The sequence below is a fragment of the Haliotis cracherodii genome, unplaced genomic scaffold (assembly GCF_022045235.1).
Source record: "Haliotis cracherodii isolate W230 unplaced genomic scaffold, xgHalCrac1.p SCAF_10, whole genome shotgun sequence".
Lineage (NCBI taxonomy): Eukaryota > Metazoa > Mollusca > Gastropoda > Lepetellida > Haliotidae > Haliotis > Haliotis cracherodii.
The window spans coordinates 58,806,264-58,827,076 of NW_027266265.1; the positions used below are offsets into that span (position 1 = coordinate 58,806,264).

Here is a 20,813-nt window from a genome sequence, read left to right on the forward strand (position 1 = left end):
TGACCTTGTACATTGATGGAAGTTGACCTTGTACATTGATGGAAGTTGACCTTGTACATTGATGGAAGTTGACTTCGTACATTGATGGAAGTTGACCTTGTACATTGATGGAAGTTGACCTTGTACATTGATGGAAGTTGACTTCGTACATTGATGGAAGTTGACCTTGTACATTGATGGAAGTTGACTTCTTACATTGATGGAAGTTGACTTTGACATTGATGGAAGTTGACCTTGTACATTGATGGAAGTTGACCTTGTACATTGATGGAAGTTGACTTCTTACATTGATGGAAGTTGACCTTGTACATTGATGGAAGTTGACTTCGTGCATGGATGAAAGTTGACCTCATACATTGATGGAGGTTGACCTCGTGCATTGATGGAAGTTGACCTCTTACATTGCTGGAGGTGAGGTGAAATGGGGTTAAACCTTGCATCCAAGATTATTTCATTCATATTGCAACGTGAATGCAGGTGTGTGTGTGTGTGTGTGTGTGTGTGTGTGTCTCTGCTTGTACTAGTCCGGACTGATGCCGTGCTGGCACACTGAGATACCATGCTGCAATGTAACATGAATACCCCTCTCAGACACAGTATACGGACTATGAGCCAAGCTGTCCTTGTTTTAGTTGAACTTGTACATTGATGGAAGTTGACATGGTACAATGATGGAAGTTGACCTCTTACATTGCTGGAGGTGGGGTGAAATGGGGTTTCATGTTCTGATGCTCATTTTTAGTGCTAGTACACTGATAAACCATGCTGCAGTTTAACGTGAATACCCCTACTCAGACTCCGAGCCAACCAGTCTTTGTTTTAGCCCCTTAATGCCTATCGCCAGATAGGGTAACAACAAGTACCATCTCAGTTCACCTTGTACATAATTGCAAGTAGGCCATGTACATTATTGCAAGTAGGCCATGTATGTTTTTGGATGTAAGTCCTGTTTTATAATGTTGAACACAAAACACAAGGTATCATTTGTTACATTTATTTTTGTTGGAATAAAAAATTGAAATTTATTTTCATTTTAAAATGTATGTACAATAAACACAACTTCTGCCCTGTGAAGTTCATAAAACCAATGAAACATGAAAACACTGGAAGATCTGTCAAATGCTCCAAATGAAACTGAAGTTTGCCCTAAAAATGATGTGCCGTTAACGCCAGCATGTTACCGGGTCTTCAACATTCCCCTAATATGACATCACAGTGACCATAGGGTGTCAACACGGTACATACATGGGTCCACTGTTCTGTCATTGTCACTGTGATGTCATTTCACTGTTATGTCATTTCACTGATATGTCATTGTCACTGTGCAACTTATTGTTTACTTTTGTCCAAACGTTGACTGTCCTGTTGTCGGGTCAACATTCTACCGGATAACCCATAAATTACTTAAAGAAGTCAAAATCAGTGATGAATTATGTGTTCAAAAATGTCCATTTCAGGAAGAAATCAAGTTAAAAAAGTAATGTGTTCAGTAGATAAAATGAAAATAATGAAAGAGTCAACAAGAGTTACAATGTCAACATCACACACAAAAACACATCTTTCACTCCTGGTGGCAACAATTCATTCATTAGTTTGGATGTAAACAACAAAATCTGTCACCCTTGGTGTTGACAACAGTGTTGTGAATACTTGCCTGTATATAATACTTTGTGGTACTTCATAACACGTCTCCAGTCAGTGTTGGGAGCCTTGAATCTGCGTATAACACAACAACTGTGAGGCACCCCTCCTTCCACAGTCTTGATATACACCCTGTAAACAGCCTTGACCTACACCCTGTTAACAGCCTTGACCTACACCCTGTCGACAGCCTTGACCTACATCCTGTCGACAGCCTTGACCTACATCCTGTCAATAGCCTTGACCTACACCCTGTCGACAGCCTTGACCTACATCCTGTTGACAGCCTTGACCTACATCCTTTCGACTGCCTTGACCTACATCCTGTCGACAGCCTTGACCTACATCCTGTCAACCTTGACCTACATCCTGTCGACAGCCTTGACCTACACCCTGTCAACATCCTTGACCTACATCCTGTTGACAGCCTTGACCTACACCCGTTAGACAGTCTTAACCTACCTGTTGATAGCCTTGACCTACACCCTGTCAACAGCCTTGATATGGACCCTGTCGATAGCCTTGACCCACACCCTGTCGACAGCCTTGACCTACACCCTGTTGACAGCCTTGACCTACACCCTGTTGACAGCCTTGACCTACACCCTGTAGACAGCCTAGACCTACACTGTTAGACAGTCTTAACCTACCTGTCGACAGCCTTGAAATACACCCTGTCAACAGCTTTGACATACACCCCGTTGACAGCCTTGACCTACACCCTGCTGACAGCCATGACCTACGCCCTGTCAACACCCTTGATATAGACCCTGTCGATAGCCTTGACCTACACCCTGCTGACAGCCATGACCTACACCCTGTCAACACCCTTGATAGGGACCCTGTCGATAGCCTTGACCTACACCCTGCTGACAGCCATGACCTACGCCCTGTCAACACCCTTGATATGCATCCTGTCGATAGCCTTGACCTACACCCTGCTGACAGCCATGACCTACGCCCTGTCAACACCCTTGATATGGACTCTGTCGATAGCCTTGACTTACACCCTGCTGACAGCCATGACCTACGCCCTGACAACTCCCTTGATATGCACCCTGTCGATAGCCTTGACCTACACCCTGCTGACAGCCATGACCTACACCCTGTTGACAGCCTTGATATGCACCCTGTCGATAGCCTTGACCTACACCCTGTCGAAAGCCTTGACCTACACCCTGCTGACAGCCATGACCTACGCCCTGTCAACACCCTTGATATGCATCCTGTCGATAGCCTTGACCTACACCCTGCTGACAGCCATGACCTATGCCCTGACAACATCCTTGATATGAACCCTGTCGATAGCCTTGACCTACACCCTGCTGACAGCCATGACCTACGCCCTGTCAACACCCTTGATATGCACCCTGTTGACAGCCTTGACCTACACCATGTCGACAGCCTTGATCTTCACCCTGTCAACAGCCTTAACATAATCCCTGTTGAACACACTTATGTTGGAACATAAAATTGAAATTGTAAAATGTATGTACAATAAACACAACTTCTGCCCTGTGAAGTGCATAAAACCAATGAAACATGTAAACACTGTAAGATCTGTAAAATGCTCCAAATGAAACTGAAGTTTGCCCTAAAAATGATGTGCCGTTAACGCCAGCATGTTACCGGGTCTTCAACATTCCCCTAATATGACATCAAAGTGACCATAGGGTGTCAACACAGTACATATATGGGTCCACTGTTCTGTCATTGTCACTGTGATGTCCTTGTCACTATGATGTCCTTGTCACTATGATGTCCTTGTCACTATGATGTCATTGTCACTGTGCAGTCACTGTAACCTATTGTTCAACTTTTGTTCACATGTTGGTTGGCTGTCCTGTTGTCGGGTCAACATTCTGCCGGATAACCCATACATTACTTAAAGAAGTCAATATCAGTGATGAATTATGTGTTAAAAAATGACCATTTCAGGAAGAGTGAGTGAGTGAGAATGGTTTTACGCTGCTTTCAGCAATATTCCAGCAATATCAATAGCGAGGAATACCAGAACTGGGCTGCACACATTGTACCCATGTTGGGAATTGAACCCCAGGTCTTTGGCGTGACGAGCGAACTCTTTAACCACTAGGCTACCCAACCGCTCCTCCATTTCAGGAAGAAATCAAGTTTAAAAAAGTAATGTGTTCAGTAGACAAAATAAACAACAAAATCTGTCACCCTTGGTGTTGACAACAGTGTTTTGCACACTTGCCTGTCTTGACCTACACCCTGCCAACAACTCACTTACATACACCAACACACCAACAGCTGTGAAGCATCCCTTCTTCAACAGTTGCCTCTCCATCTTGGATACACTCAAACAACAGGTAATTAACACTCAGCAATATACACGTACGAACTGTACAACACTACAGTCCCTGCTGGGGAAACATGAATGGAGGAGTGTGTGACTGAGTGACTGACAGTATTTCATGGCACACAGTACAATGCCTCCATATTCTGACACAGTACAATGCCTCCATATTCTGACACAGTACAATGCCTCCATATTCTGACACAGTACAATGCCTCCATATTCTGACACAGTACAATGCTTCCATATTCTGACACAGTACAATGCTTCCATATTCTGACACAATACAATGCCTCAATATTCTGACACAGTACAATGCCTCCATATTCTGACACAGTACAATGCTTTGTTATTCTGACACAATACAAGCTTCCATATTCTAACACAGTACAATGCCTCCATATTCTGACACAGTACAATGCTTCCATATTCTGACACAGTACAATGCCTCCATATTCTGACACAGTACAATGCTTCCATATTCTGACACAGTACAATGCTTCCATCTGCCGACACAGTCCATTGCTTTCACATGCTTGCATACGGCACACATTTCCAGGTGCTGCCAAGTCAATGTCCCCAGTCACTACACACCTCCTTGTCTTGTATCACAAAACATCAAAAGAAATGTTTTTCATGATGTTACTCCCTGTCGACAGCCTTGACCTACACCCTGTCGATAGCCTTGACCTACACCCTGTCGACTGCCTTGACCTACACTCTGTCGGCCGTTTGTCTGCCAGTAAGTTGTAGTGCATGCCAAGTCTGTACTGCCCAACTGTCTTCTACCTCTTCATGCTCCTCTTCTTGCTGCTGCTGCTGCTGGCACCATCACTGTTGCCACTGATGTCCAGGCGACACTGGGCACTCTGCAGCATGCTCCGCAGTTCTTCCTGGAAGGAGCAAGAAGGAGTCAGTCAGTGGAGAAAGAAGGAGTCAGCCAGTGGAGAAGGAAGGAGTCAGTCAGTGAAGAAGGAAGGAGTCAGTCAGTGGAGAAAGAAGGAGTCAGTCAGTGAAGAAGGAAGGAGTCAGTCAGTGGAGAAGGAAGGAGTCAGTCAGTGAAGAAGGAAGGAGTCAGTCAGTGAAGAAGGAAGGAGTCAGTCAGTGGAGAAGGAAGGAGTCAGTCAGTGAAGAAGGAAGGAGTCAGTCAGTGGAGAAAGAAGGAGTCAGTCAGTGAAGAAGGAAGGAGTCAGTCAGTGAAGAAGGAAGGAGTCAGTCAGTGGAGAAGGAAGGAGTCAGTCAGTGGAGAAGGAAGGAGTCAGTCAGTGGAGAAGGAAGGAGTCAGTCAGTGGAGAGGGAAGGAGTCAGTCAGTGAAGAAAGAAGGAGTCAGTCAGTGGAGAAAGAAGGAGTCAGTCAGTGAAGAAGGAAGGAGTCAGTCAGTGGAGAAGATGGAAGGAGTCAGTCAGTGGAGAAAGAAGGAGTCAGTCAGTGGAGAAGGAAGGAGTCAGTCAGTGGAGAAAGAAGGAGTCAGTCAGTGGAGAAGGAAGGAGTCAGTCAGTGGGGAAGGAATAAGGAGACAGTCAGTGGAGAAGAAGGAAGGAGTCAGTCAGTGGAGAAGGAAGGAGTCAGTCAGTGGAGAAAGAAGGAGTCAGTCAGTGGAGAAGGAAGGAGTCAGTCAGTGGAGAAAGAAGGAGTCAGTCAGTGGAGAAGGAAGGAGTCAGTCAGTGAAGAAGGAAGGAGTCAGTCAGTGGAGAAGGAAGGAGTCAGTCAGTGGGGAAGGAATAAGGAGACAGTCTGTGGAGAAGAAGGAAGGAGTCAGTCAGTGGAGAAGGAAGGAGTCAGTCAGTGGAGAAGGAAGGAGACAGTCAGTGAAGAAAGAAGGAGTCAGTCTGGAGAAGGAAGGAGTCAGTCAGTGGAGAAAGAAGGAGTCAGTCAGTGAAGAAGGAAGGAGTCAGTCAGTGGAGAAGGAAGGAGTCAGTCAGTGGAGAAGGAAGGAGTCAGTCAGTGGAGGAGGAAGGAGTCAGTCAGTGAAGAAGGAAGGAGTCAGTCAGTGGAGAAAGAAGGAGTCAGTCAGTGGAGAAGGAAGGAGTCAGTCAGTGGGGAAGGAATAAGGAGACAGTCTGTGGAGAAGAAGGAAGGAGTCAGTCAGTGGAGAAGGAAGGAGTCAGTCAGTGAAGACAGAATGAGTCAGTCAGTGGAGAAGGAAGGAGTCAGTCAGTGGAGAAGGGAGGAGTCAGTCAGTGAAGAAGGAAGGAGTCAGTCAGTGGGGCAGGAAGGAGTCAGTCAGTGGGGAAAGAATAAGGAGACAGTCAGTGGAGAAGGAAGGAGTCAGTCAGTGGGGAAGGAGTCAGTCAGTGGAGAAGGAAGGAGTCAGTCAGTGAAGAAGGAAGGAGTCAGTCAGTGAAGAAAGAAGGAGTCAGTCAGTGAAGGAGGAAGGAGTCAGTCAGTGAAGAAGGAAGGAGTCAGTCAGTGGAGAAGGAAGGAGTCAGTCAGTGAAGAAAGAAGGAGTCAGTCAGTGGAGGAGGAAGGAGTCAGTCAGTGGAGAAGGAAGGAGTCAATCAGTGAAAGAGGAAGGAGTCAGTCAGTGAAGAAGGAAGGAGTCAGTCAGTGAAGAAAGAAGGCCATTACATTGATGGTTTCTCAATATTCCAGAAACAGACTGAAACAATCCCCTCAAGATCACGCAGGGTATCTGTACACCTCACCTCAGGGTATCTGTACACCTAAGGGTATCTGTACACCTCACCTCAGGGTATCTGTACACCTCACCTCAGGGTATCTGTACACCTAAGGGTATCTGTACACCTCACCTCAGGGTATCTGTACACCTCACCTCAGGGTATCTGTACACCTAAGGGTATCTGTACACCTCACCTCAGGGTATCTGTACACCTCACCTCAGGGTATCTGTACACCTCACCTCAGGGTATCTGTACACCAGCTTGCAGTGCTTCAGATGTTTCTTCTTCTGTATATGCTTCAGGCCCTCCTCCAGTGAGAGAGTCAGGTTCTCACTCTCATTCACGACCTGAATCAAAATGTGAAAATGTCAAGACGAAAACAACCGCTGAATCAAGCTTCCAACCCCCCCATTATGTAAAGTAACCCTGAGCATGAGTTCCAGCTTGGTGACTCACCTTGGAAAAATAGCAGTGTTTCTTGGAGATGTCACAGACATTGTCCTCAACGTGGTCCAGTGAGCGCTTGCGGGACAGCGGCGCTGCCGGCATGTCATCCAACATCCCCCCTCGCTTCACAACCTTCAGCCCTGCTTCATGCAACTGCTTCCTCAGAGACAACTCTCGCGTCCTGAAACATTCAATTAACATCCTGTAGAGACAGCTCTCATGTCCTGAAACATTCAATTAACTTCCTGTAGAGACAGCTCTCATGTCCTGAAACATTCAATTAACTTCCTGTAGAGACAGCTCTCGCGTCCTGAAACATTCAATTAACTTCCTGTAGAGACACCTCTCGCGTCCTGAAACATTCAATTAACTTCCTATAGAGACACCTCTCGCTTCCTGAAACATTCAATTAACATCCTGTAGAGACAACTTTCGCATCTGGAAACATTCAATTGACTTCCTGTAGAGACAGCTCTCGCGTCCTGAAACATTCTATTAACTTCCTGTAGAGACAACTCTCGCGTCCTGAAACATTCAATAAACTTCCTGTAGAGATAGCTCTTGCGTCCTGAAACATTCAATTAACTTCCTGTAGACAAAACTCTTGAATCCTGAAACATTCAATTAACTTCCTGTAGAGACAGCCCTCATGTCCTGAAACATTCAATTAACTTCCCCGTAGAGACAGCTCTCGCATCCTGAAACATTCAATTAACTTCCTGTAGAGAGAACACTCGCATCCTGAAACATTCAATTAACTTCCTGTAGAGACGTTCTCGCATCCTGAAACATTCAATTAACTACCTGTAGAGACAACTCTCGCGTCCTGAAACATTCAATTAACTACCTGTAGAGAGAACACTCGCATCCTGAAACATTCAATTAACTTCCTGCTTTTACTACAAATTAAGACCAGTTTTACAAGAAAATGTCTGCTTTTTTAATTATCAACAACATTTACCTTTGAATTCCAACAAGGTTGAATTATTGTCAACAGATATTCAGAAGTTTGGCGTACATAAGACAAAACAGCTTTCCCAATCACTCTTCCTCCCAAACTACTTTCAACAAGAATCGTCAAGATAAACAAGAATCAGGAGAATATACAAGAATCGTCAAGATAAACAAGAATCAGGAGAATCTTAAGGGCCCGGACAACTTACAGGACTTTGTCAAAGAAAGGCACAGCCATCTTGAGTGTCTGAACATCGGAAGTGGGGTCAGAGACGAGGTGGCACAGCAAGGCATCCATAGAAAACAGCTCTGGCTCCACACTCCTACTGAGATCCTACGCAAAGACAAGGCAGTTGCTCCATAAACAACATTCTATAAACAACGCTCCATCACATCATCAGTTCAACATCTGCAGGGATTTATCTTTGATTCCAAACTAAGTGCAATTGGCAGGCAAATTGGGAAAAAATCATGATATTGTTCAAAATTTGCCTGCCTTTAAAGTTCTTTTCTTTTCAAAGATTTCAACATGTTCAAAGGAAGTTGGTAATTTCTCAATCAAACTGGGAATCTTTTTACAGACAATTGCTGCAGACTTGGGGCATTTATTGGTAGATGAATCGTATCATTACATCTTACAGGCGTTGCTCATCTTCTTTGAGAGGAAGTAAGAAGTCGGAGTACTGAGTAAGGATAAGACATATGGATGAACAACTTCTTTATTCCAGTTATCACTTGCTTGATAACGGTGTTAGAACCTACACCTAAATATTGCTCCTAATTGTAATAAAGAAGTTGTTCATCCATATGTCTTATCCTTACTTATTGGTCACCTTGTTTCTAGTTTTCAGAACCCCTTCAAAATCACCATCATAAGCTGAACGATGTTTATGGAGGGTGTTTATGGGTGGGTGTTTGAGTGAGTGAGTGAGTGAGTGAGTGGGCGAGTGAGTGGATGGGTGGTGGGTGAGTGAGTGAGTGAGTGAGTGAGTGAGTGAGTGAGTGAGTGAGTGAGTGAGTGAGTGGGTGGGTGGGTGGGTGGGTGAGTGAGTGAGTGGGTTGGTGGGTGGGTGGGTGGGTGGGTGGGTGGGTGAGTGAGTGAGTGAGTGAGTCTTACCTCCGCTACAGCAACCCCGGTGCTGATCCAATTGCGAGTAGCATAATGGACGGACTCGGATACATTGTAGCCACAACTGATGGTGGCTGTGTAGGACTTGGGGAAGATGGCCACAAATGTCTTTGGTCTTTGAACACATCGGGAAACTGTCACGCCTCTAGAGGTCAGACGAGATGGGTTGACCTTCACATAAAGGAGAGCCACGTGAAGTCTCAAAAAATTGTACAAGCCAATATTTCTTACCCCCTTCTGACACAACCTTTATCTCACCACAATAATTCTGACACAAGCATTGTTTTACCATGACAATTCTGACACAAGCATTGTTTCACCATGATAATTCTGACACAAGCATTGTTTCACCATGATAATTCTGACACAAGCATTATCTCACCACAATAATTCTGACACAAGCATTGTTGTACCATGATAATTCTGACACAAGCATTGTTTTACCATGATAATTCTGACACAAGCATTGTTTCACAATATTTCTGGCACAAGCATTGTTTCACCATGATAATTCTGACACAAACATTGTTTCACCATATTTCTGAAACAAGCATTGTTTCACCACAATGATTCTGACACAAGCATTGTTTCAGCATGATAATTCTGACACAAGCATTGTTTCAGCATGATAATTCTGACACAAGCATTGTTTCACCATGATAATTCTGACACAAGCATTGTTTCACCACAATAATTCTGACACAAGCATTGTTCCACCATGATAATTCTGACACAAGCATTGTTTCACCATGATAATTCTGACACAAGCATTGTTTCACCACAATGATTCTGACACAAGCATTATTTCACCATGATAATTCTGACACAAACATTGTTTTACCATGATAATTCTGACACAAGCATTGTTTCACCATGATAATTCTGACACAAGCATTGTTTCACCACAATGATTCTGACACAAGCATTGTTTCAGCATGATAATTCTGACACAAGCATTGTTTCAGCATGATAATTCTGACACAAACATTGTTTTACCATAATTCTGACACAAACATTTTTTCACCACAATAATTCTGACACAAGCATTGTTTCAGCATGATAATTCTGACACAAGCATTGTTTCAGCATGATAATTCTGACACAAGCATTGTTTCACCATAATTCTGACACAAGCATTGTTTCAGCATGATAATTCTGACACAAGCATTGTTTCAGCATGATAATTCTGATACAAGCATTGTTTTACCATGATAATTCTGACACAAGCATTGTTTCACCATATTTCTGGCACAAGCATTGTTTCACCATGATAATTCTGACACAAGCATTGTTTCACCATGATAATTCTGACACAAACATTGTTTTACCATGATAATTCTGACACAAGCATTGTTTCACAATATTTCTGACACAAGCATTGTTTCACCACAATGATTCTGACACAAGCATTGTTTCAGCATGATAATTCTGACACAAGCATTGTTTCAGCATGATAATTCTGACACAAACATTGTTTCACCATGATAATTCTGACACAAACATTGTTTCACCACAATAATTCTGACACAAGCATTGTTTCACCATGATAATTCTGACACAAGCATTGTTTCACCATGATAATTCTGACACAAGCATTGTTTTTCCATGATAATTCTGACACAAGCATTGTTTCAGCATGATAATTCTGACACAAGCATTGTTTCAGCATGATAATTCTGACACAAGCATTGTTTCACCATGATAATTCTGACACAAGCATTGTTTCACCATAATTCTGACACAAGCATTGTTTCACCATGATAATTCTGACACAAGCATTGTTTCACCATGATAATTCTGACACAAGCACTGTTTTTCCATGATAATTCTGACACAAGCATTGTTTCAGCATGATAATTCTGACACAAGCATTGTTTCACCATGATAATTCTGACACATGCATGGTTTCACCATGATAATTCTGACACAAGCATTGTTTCACCATAATTCTGACACAAGCATTGTTTCACCATGATAATTTTGACACAAATCTCACCATGACAGTATCTTCCTTGAGCCAGCGAGGGTCCTCATGTGACACCAGGGACGGCACCAACTCCTTCATGGCGGTCTTCAACTTCCCCTCCTGCTGCTTTGGAATGGAGTACCTGCATCAAGACAACGCTCAAACCTCCATCATCACAACGATGCTCAAACCTCCATCAACACAAGGCTCTATCAACACAAAAACTCTCCAACCTCCGTCATCACAACAACGCTCAAACCTCCATCATCACAACAACACTCAAACCTCCATCAACACAACAACGCTCAAACCTCCATTATCACAATGTTCAAACCTGCATCAACACAACACAACGCTCAAACCTCCATCAACACAATGCTCAAACCTACATCAACACAACGCAACACAACACTCAAACCTCCATCAACACAATGCTCAAACCTCCATCAACACAACACAACGCTCAAACATCCATCAACACAATGCTCAAACCTACATCAACACAACGCAACACAACACAACGCTCAAACCTCCATCAACACAATGCTCAAACCTCCATCAACACAACACAACACTCAAACCTCATCGACACAATGCTCAACCTCCATCAACACAACACAACGCTCAAATCTCCACCAACACAACACAACACAACGCTCAAACCTCCATCAAACAACACAATACAATGCTCAAACCTCCATCAACACAATGCTCAAACCTCCATCAACACAACGCTCCAACCTCCATCATCACAACACTCAAATCTCAATCAACACAATGCTCAAACCTCCATCAACACAACAATGCTCAAACCTACATCAACACAACGCTCAAACCTCCATCAACACAACACAACACAACGCTCAAACCTCCATCAACACAACGCTCAAACCTCCATCAACACAACAATGCTCAAACCTCCATCAATACAACAATGCTCAAATCTCCATCAATGAATTGCTCAAACCTCCATCAACGCAACGCTCAAACCTACATCAACACAACACAACACAACACTCAAACCTCCATCAACACAACAATGCTCAAACCTCCATCAACACAACGCTCAAACCTCCATCAACACAACACAACACAACGCTCAAACCTCCATCAACACAACGCTCAAACCTCCATCAACACAACAATGCTCAAACCTCCATCAATACAACAATGCTCAAATCTCCATCAATGAATTGCTCAAACCTCCATCAACGCAACGCTCAAACCTACATCAACACAACACAACACAACACTTAAACCTCCATCAACACAACACAACACAATGCTCAACCTCCATCAACACAACGCTAAAACATCCATCAATACAATAACGCTCAAACCTCCATCAATACAACAATGCTCAAACCTCCATCAACACAACACAATGCTCAAACCTCCATCAACACAACGCTCAAACCTCCATCAACACAATGCTCAAACCTCCATCACAACAGCGCTCAAATATCCATCAACACAATGCTCAAACCTCCATCAACACAACACAATGCTCAAACCTCCATCAATACAACGCTCAAACCTCCAACACAACACAATGCTCAAACCTCCATCAACACAACACAACGCTCACACCTCCATCAACACAATGCTCAAACCTCCATCAACACAACACAATGCTCAAACCTCCATCAACACAATGCTCAAACCTCCATCATCACAACAGCACTCAAATATCCATCAACACAATGCTCAAACCTCCATCAATACAACGCCCAAACCTCCATCAATACAAGAACGCTCAGACCTCCATAGAGTATCTATACCAAAACATTGTCTTTCCAGGACATAAAAAGAGTTGACTTTTAAGGACATTGCCATCGACACAACAACGTTGACACATATGACCTACCAGACAATGTCTGCCCCTGTGTGGAGGTACTGTATATAAGGCAGGTGATGGACGTCAGTACACCAGCAGGACGTGGCAAACAGCATGCCAATGTGGAGAGTGGGGATAGTAGCACCTGAAACACACACAAGTCATGTACAGCTCACACAAACACACAAACACACAAGTCATGTACAGCTCACACAAACACACAAGTCATGTACAGCTCACACAAACACACAAGTCATGTACAGCTCACACAAACACACACGTCATGTACAGCTCACACAAACACACAAACACACAAGTCATGTACAGGTCACACAAACACACAAACACACAAGTCATGTACAGGTCATGTACAGGTCACACAAACACACAAGTCATGTACTGCTCACACAAACACACAAGTCATGTAGAGGTCACACAAACACAGAAGTCATGTACAGCTCATACAAACACACAAGTCATGTACAGGTCACACAAACACACAAGTCATGTACAGGTCATGTACAGGTCACACAAACACACAAGTCATGTACAGGTCACACAAACACACAAGTCATGTACAGCTCACACAAACACACAAGTCATGTACAGCTCACACAAACACACAAAAACACAAGTCATGTACAGCTCACACAAACCTACAAGTCATGTACAGGTCACAGAAACACACACAAGTCATGTACAGCTCACACAAACACACAAGTCATGTACAGCTCACACAAACACACAAGTCATGTACAGCTCACACAAACACACAAGTCATGTACAGCTCACACAAACACACAAGTCATGTGCAGCTCACACAAACACACAAGTCATGTACAGCTCACACAAACGCACAAACACACAAGTCATGTACAGCTCACACAAACACACAAGTCATGTACAGCTCACACAAACACACAAACACACAAGTCATGTACAGCTCACAAAAAAAACACACAAGTCATGTACAGCTCACACAAACACACAAACACACAAGTCATGTACAGGTCATGTACAGCTCACACAAACACACAAGTCATGTACAGCTCACACAAACACACAAGTCATGTACAGCTCACACAAACACACAAGTCATGTACAGCTCACATAAACACACAAACACACAAGTCATGTACAGGTCACACAAACACACAAACACACAAGTCATGTACAGGTCATGTACAGGTCACACAAACACACAAGTCATGTACAGCTCACACAAACACACAAGTCATGTACAGCTCACACAAACACACAAACACACAAGTCATGTACAGGTCACACAAACCTACAAGTCATGTACAGGTCACAGAAACACACAAGTCATGTACAGCTCACACAAACACACAAACACACAAGTCATGTACAGCTCACACAAACACACAAGTCATGTACAGCTCACACAAACACACAAGTCATGTACAGCTCACACAAACACACAAGTCATGTACAGGTCACACAAACACACAAGTCATGTACAGCTCACATAAACACACAAACACACAAGTCATGTACAGGTCACACAAACACACAAGTCATGTACAGGTCATGTACAGGTCACACAAACACACACGTCATGTACAGGTCACACAAACACACAAGTCATGTACAGCTCACACAAACACACAAGTCATGTACAGCTCACACAAACACACAAACACACAAGTCATGTACAGGTCACACAAACCTACAAGTCATGTACAGGTCACACAAACACACAAGTCATGTACAGCTCACACAAACACACAAACACACAAGTCATGTACAGCTCACACAAACCTACAAGTCATGTACAGGTCACAGAAACACACAAGTCATGTACAGCTCACACAAACACACAAGTCATGTACAGCTCACACAAACACACAAGTCATGTACAGCTCACACAAACACACAAGTCATGTACAGGTCACACAAACACACAAGTCATGTACAGCTCACACAAACACACAAGTCATGTACAGCTCACACAAACACACAAACACACAAACACACAAGTCATGTACAGCTCACACAAACACACAAGTCATGTACAGCTCACACAAACACACAAGTCATGTACAGCTCACATAAACACACAAACCTACAAGTCATGTACAGCTCACACAAACACACAAACACACAAGTCATGTACAGCTCACACAAACAAGTCATGTACAGGTCATACAAACACACGTCATGTACAGGTCACACAAACACACAACACACAAGTCATGTACAGGTCACACAAACACACAAACACACAAGTCATGTAGAGGTCACACAAACACACGAGTCATGTACAGCTCACACAAACACACAAGTCATGTACAGCTCACACAAACACACAAGTCATGTACAGGTCACACAAACACACAAGTCATGTACAGCTCACACAAACACACAAACACACAAGTCATGTACAGCTCACACAAACACACAAGTCATGTACAGCTCACACAAACACACAAGTCATGTACAGCTCACATAAACACACAAACCTACAAGTCATGTACAGCTCACACAAACACACAAACACACAAGTCATGTACAGCTCACACAAACACACAAGTCATGTACAGCTCACACAAACAAGTCATGTACAGGTCATACAAACACACGTCATGTACAGGTCACACAAACACACAACACACAAGTCATGTACAGCTCACACAAACACACAAACACACAAGTCATGTAGAGGTCACACAAACACACGAGTCATGTACAGCTCACACAAACACACAAGTCATGTACAGCTCACACAAACACACAAGTCATGTACAGGTCACACAAACACACAAGTCATGTACAGCTCACCCAAACACACAAGTCATGTACAGCTCACACAAACACACAAGTCATGTACAGGTCACACAAACACACAACACACAAGTCATGTACAGGTCACACAAACACACAAGTCATGTACAGCTCACACAAACACACACGTCATGTAAAGGTCACACAAACACAAGTCATGTAAAGGTCACACAAACACACGTCATGTACAGGTCATACAAACACACGTCATGTACAGGTCACACAAACACACAACACACAAGTCATGTACAGGTCACACAAACACACAAGTCATGTACAGCTCACACAAACACACACATAATGTAAAGGTCACACAAACACACGTCATGTACAGGTCACACAAACACACACATCATCTACGTAAAGTCAGTTACAGATTCCTCAGCTCATGAATGTCAAGGTTGGGCACAGTGAAACCTTTCATTGGACAGTCATGTGACAGTCATGTGACAGTCATGTGACAGACATGTGACAGACGGGACAGTCATGTGACAGTCATGTGACAGACATGTGACATCTCACCTGAAACTGGTCCTAAGCACCGGAGAATGCACTTGGGGTTGTCGGAGAGGTTGTTGAGATTCCAGCTGTGCCTACAAACAAGATGACATGGACACCCTTAATCATTCACCATCATTTACCATCATCCAAGTGGAAGAATATGACAAAAGGTCAGCCATTAGTGTTACCCGACATGTCTGGACCTACCTAGCGTAAGGGCTGTCCTTCTTGCTGGGGAAGCCGGACCCCTGGGTGCTGGTGCTGACATGGCCACACTGCACCGCCACGTGATTGCTGCGGCCCTCCACTAGCCTCCAGTACTCACACTGCAACATTGTACTCCATCAGTACTCACACTGCAACATTGTACTCCATCAGTACTCACACTGCAACATTGTACTACATCAGTACTCACACTGCAACATTGTACTACATCAGTCCTCACACTGCAACATTGTACTACATCAGTACTCACACTGGAACATTGTACTAGGGTAGCAGGGTAGGAGGGGGTGGGGGTAGGAGGCGGAGGGGGTAGGGTAGGGGTAGGAGGGGTTGGGGTAGGAGGGGAAGGGGTAGGAGTGGGTGGGGGTAGGAAGGGATAGAGGGTAGGAGGGGATAGGGGTATTATAGGGGTAGGGTAGGGTAGGGGTAGGAGTTGGTGTGGGTAGGAGTTGGAGGGGTGGAGGTAGGCGGGGATGGGGTAGGATAGTGGTAGGGGTAGGATAGTGGTAGGGGTAGGAGGGGTGGGGCAGGGATGGGTGATGGGTAACACAATGAAAGTATCTGAAATTATCTCACCTCAACTTGAGGGGGTAGGATAGGGGTAGGGGCAGGGGTAGGAGGGGGTGGGGGTAGGAGTGGGTGGGGTTAGAAGGGGGATGGGGGTAGGAGGGGGTAGGGTAGGATAGATGTAGGGGTAGGAGTTGGTGGGGGTAGGAGGGGGTGGGGGTAGAAGTGGGTGGGGGTAGGAGTAGGAGTGGGTGGGGGTAGGAGGGGATATGGGGTAGGAGGGGATAGGGGTAGGATAGGGTAGGGTAGGGGTAGGAGTTGGTGGGGGTAGGAGGGGGGTAGAAGTGGGTGGGGGTAGGAGTAGGTGTGGATGGGGGTAGGAGGGGATATGGGGTAGGAGGGGGATAGGGGTAGGGTAGGGTAGGGGTAGGAGTTGGTGGGGGTAGGAGGGGGGGTAGAAGTGGGTGGGGGTAGGAGTTGGAGGGGTGGAGGTAGGTGGGGATGGGGAAGGATAGTGGTAGGGGTAGGAGGGGTGGGGTAGGGATGGGTGATGGGGAACACAATGAAAGTATCTGAAATTATCTCACCTCAACTTGAGGGGGTAGGATAGAGGTAGGGGGTGGGGGTAGGAGTGGGTAGGGGGGGTGGGGTTAGAAGCGGGGAGGGGGTAGGAGGGGATGGGGGAGGAGGGGGTAGGGTAGGATAGGGGTAGGGGTAGGAGTTGGTGGGGGTAGGAGGGGATGGGGGTAGGAGTTTGTAGGAGGTGGAGGTGGGGGTTGGGGTAGGAGGGGATGGGGGTAGGGGTAGGAGGGGGTGGGGCTGGGATGGGTGTTGGGGAACACAATGAAAGTATCTGACAATATCTCACCTCAACTTGTTCTGGAGTTGGTTCGTCCTTAAACCACATGGAGCGGACATTCCTTGCAACCCTGTTGAAAGTGCTCAGTGGGTTGGATTTTCCCTTAAAACAGTGAAAGTTAAACATCAGGCATTGTTGTAGAACCACGCTACATATACTGTTCAGTCAGGACTTCAGGTAATAGCAGACAAACACACTTTAGGGTGACTTGGTTCACTTGGATGACTTCCTGATGTTACAGGTACAAGAAGTGCAAGCGCGGGGAATAGTCCTTCGCATAGACTAATTACATAACTGGTTACATAATTGTGATGTGCTAACACTGATGCACTATGAGCGATAAATGAGTATTACAACAGTCATCCTCACACCCAGTGTCATAGCTCCTCACACCCAGTGTCATAGCTCCTCACACCCAGTGTCATAGCTCCTCACACCCAGTGTCATAGCTCCTCACACCCAGTGTCATAGCTCAACCAAAGCCTGGCAACGTCTCACCTTGACGATGGCCTCCTCATCTTCCCCCTTCCCTGATTTCTCCTTCCTCTGCCTCTCCGACATGACGGACTGCTCCAGGCAGGTCTTCTCGTCCATGGACAGCGTGTCATAGGGCAGCAGGTACTTGCAGTACACGTCGTACAGACGCATCCCTCGGTCCTGGGCCTGGGGGCCCAATATTACATGAGTGAGTGAGTGGGTGGTTGAGTGAGTGGTTGAGTGGTTGAGTGAGAGGTTTTACGCCACTTTGAACAGTATTTCAGTTATATCACAGCGTGGCAGCTTAATGTGGGAAGAAAGCCCAAAGTGATGCAGGTCTCAGACATTAACCGCTTGGTGAAACCACCGAGCACGGGTATGGTGCTGACAAAACTTGAAACAAAATCAGGGCGAACCAGGATTCGAACCTACATGCCAAAAAGACTCAACTCTGCACAGCGGCTTCTGGTGCCTGAGACAACTGGGTCACTTGAGCCTATGTGTATGTGTGTAGTAGATTCCTTGAAAATACATATGGTGAAATCTTTATCTAAAACACTTATCCAACATGATCAATCTGTTCCTAGCAAATGGTTCAATTAATTTAGGAACTTACTTATCAAAACCAAAAAATATATATAACCAAAAAGACCAGGGAAATACTTATGAAATTGTGTGCTCAGTCTTCACTACAAAACACACATCCCCAAAAATATTCGTGATCCCTAACTTTTCCTGTTCATTATATTTTTCTTTTCCATGCTATCACAGTAACCTGCAAACAGCAGATACCCCAGCAGATAGCCCAGCAGATAGCCCAGCTGATAGCGAAGCACATAGCCCAGCAGATAGCCCAGCAGATAGCCCAGCTGATAGCGAAGCAGATAGCGAAGCAGATAGCCCAGCAGATAGCCCAGCAGATAGCGTAGCAGATAGGGAAGCACATAGGGTATAACCAAAAAGACCATGGAAATACTTATGAAATTGTGTGCTCAGTCTTCACTACAAAAAACACATCCCCAAAAATATTCATGATCCCTAACTTTTCCTGTTCATTATATTTTTCTTTTCCATGCTATCACAGTAACCTGCTAACAGCAGATAGCCCAGCTGATAGCCCAGCTGATAGCGAAACAGATAGCCCAGAAGATAGTCCAGCTGATAGCGAAGCAGATAGCCCAGCAGATTGCGTAGCAGATAGGGTAGCATATAGCGTAGCAGATAGGGAAGCACATAGGGTAGCAGACATCCTGAGAGAAGCTGATCTCCACAGATGCTCGACTCACCAGTTTGGGGATCTTCATGGCATCCGCGATCTTCACCCACTTCTTCTTGTCCACCACGTTCTGCATCCCCCCAAACTCCATGATTGTCCGCGACAACTTGTACAGATCTACCTCCACTCCACCGATCTGCAACATCAGCAACCTCCCATCACCACTTGGCCAGGACAAGCTTACCCTTTAAGCGAGCACCTGGTGTCATCACTGATTTTTCAGTGATCCTTTCTTGTACTTTTCACAGCTATTTTGCCCTTTACGCCAAATGAGAACCGTTTGGGGGATTATCTAGACTGGTTATTCTCCTGCATTGACAATTTATACATACCTGGGGAGACGGCTCCAGATCGGCCCCTATGGCGCCCAGGTGCTTGTTGGCTGAGGCTGTGAACTGGATGTTAGGACCCCACCTGAGACAAAGATATTAATCCAGAGCAAGACATACAGGAGATGACTCTCAGTTGATGAGAATGCCACAACACACATTTATCCAGGACAACACACATTCATCCAGAACAACACACATTCATCCAGGACAACACACATTCATCCAGAACAACACACAGGATAACACACATTCATCCAGAACAACACACAGAACAACACACATTCATCCAGAACAACACACAGGACAACACACATTCATCCAGAACAACACACAGGACAACACACATTCATCCAGAACAACACACATTCATCCAGGACAACACACATTCATCCAGAACAACACACAGGACAACACACATTGATCCAGGACAACACACATTCATCCAGAACAACACACAGAACATCACACATTCATCCAGAACAACACACAGGACAACACACAGGACAACACACATTCATCCAGAACAACACACAGGACAACACACAGGACAACACACATTCATCCAGAACAACACACAGGACAACACACAGGACAACACACATTCATCCAGAACAACACACAGGACAACACACAGGACAACACACAGGACAACACACATTCATCCAGAACAACACACAGGACAACACACAGGACAACACACATTCATCCAGAACAACACACAGGACAACACACAGGACAACACACAGGACAACACACATTCATCCAGAACAACACACAGGACAACACACAGGACAACACACATTCATCCAGAACAACACACAGGACAACACACAGGACAACACACAGGACAACACACATTCATCCAGAACAACACACAGGACAACACACAGGACAACACACATTCATCCAGAACAA

General features: G+C 44.8%; 1 protein-coding gene across 2 annotated transcripts in view; it reads right to left on the reverse strand.

The window, feature by feature from the left end:
- Nucleotides 1-994: 994 nt before the first annotated feature.
- Nucleotides 995-20,813, reverse strand: part of LOC139454587 (protein Jumonji-like) — a 52,387-nt gene continuing 32,568 nt past the window's right edge. For both annotated transcript variants that reach the window (XM_071236393.1, XM_071236392.1), the window contains exons 10-22: nt 19,899-19,980; nt 19,577-19,702; nt 18,312-18,476; nt 17,823-17,915; nt 16,430-16,548; nt 16,244-16,314; nt 12,947-13,061; nt 11,110-11,221; nt 9,102-9,284; nt 8,194-8,318; nt 7,040-7,211; nt 6,823-6,930; nt 995-4,854 (exon numbers count right to left, since the gene is read on the reverse strand). In XM_071236393.1, coding sequence (XP_071092494.1) covers nt 4,747-4,854; nt 6,823-6,930; nt 7,040-7,211; nt 8,194-8,318; nt 9,102-9,284; nt 11,110-11,221; nt 12,947-13,061; nt 16,244-16,314; nt 16,430-16,548; nt 17,823-17,915; nt 18,312-18,476; nt 19,577-19,702; nt 19,899-19,980 — 1,579 coding nt within the window. In that variant the 3' untranslated portion in view covers nt 995-4,746. The remainder of the gene's footprint in view (nt 4,855-6,822; nt 6,931-7,039; nt 7,212-8,193; nt 8,319-9,101; nt 9,285-11,109; nt 11,222-12,946; nt 13,062-16,243; nt 16,315-16,429; nt 16,549-17,822; nt 17,916-18,311; nt 18,477-19,576; nt 19,703-19,898; nt 19,981-20,813) is intronic.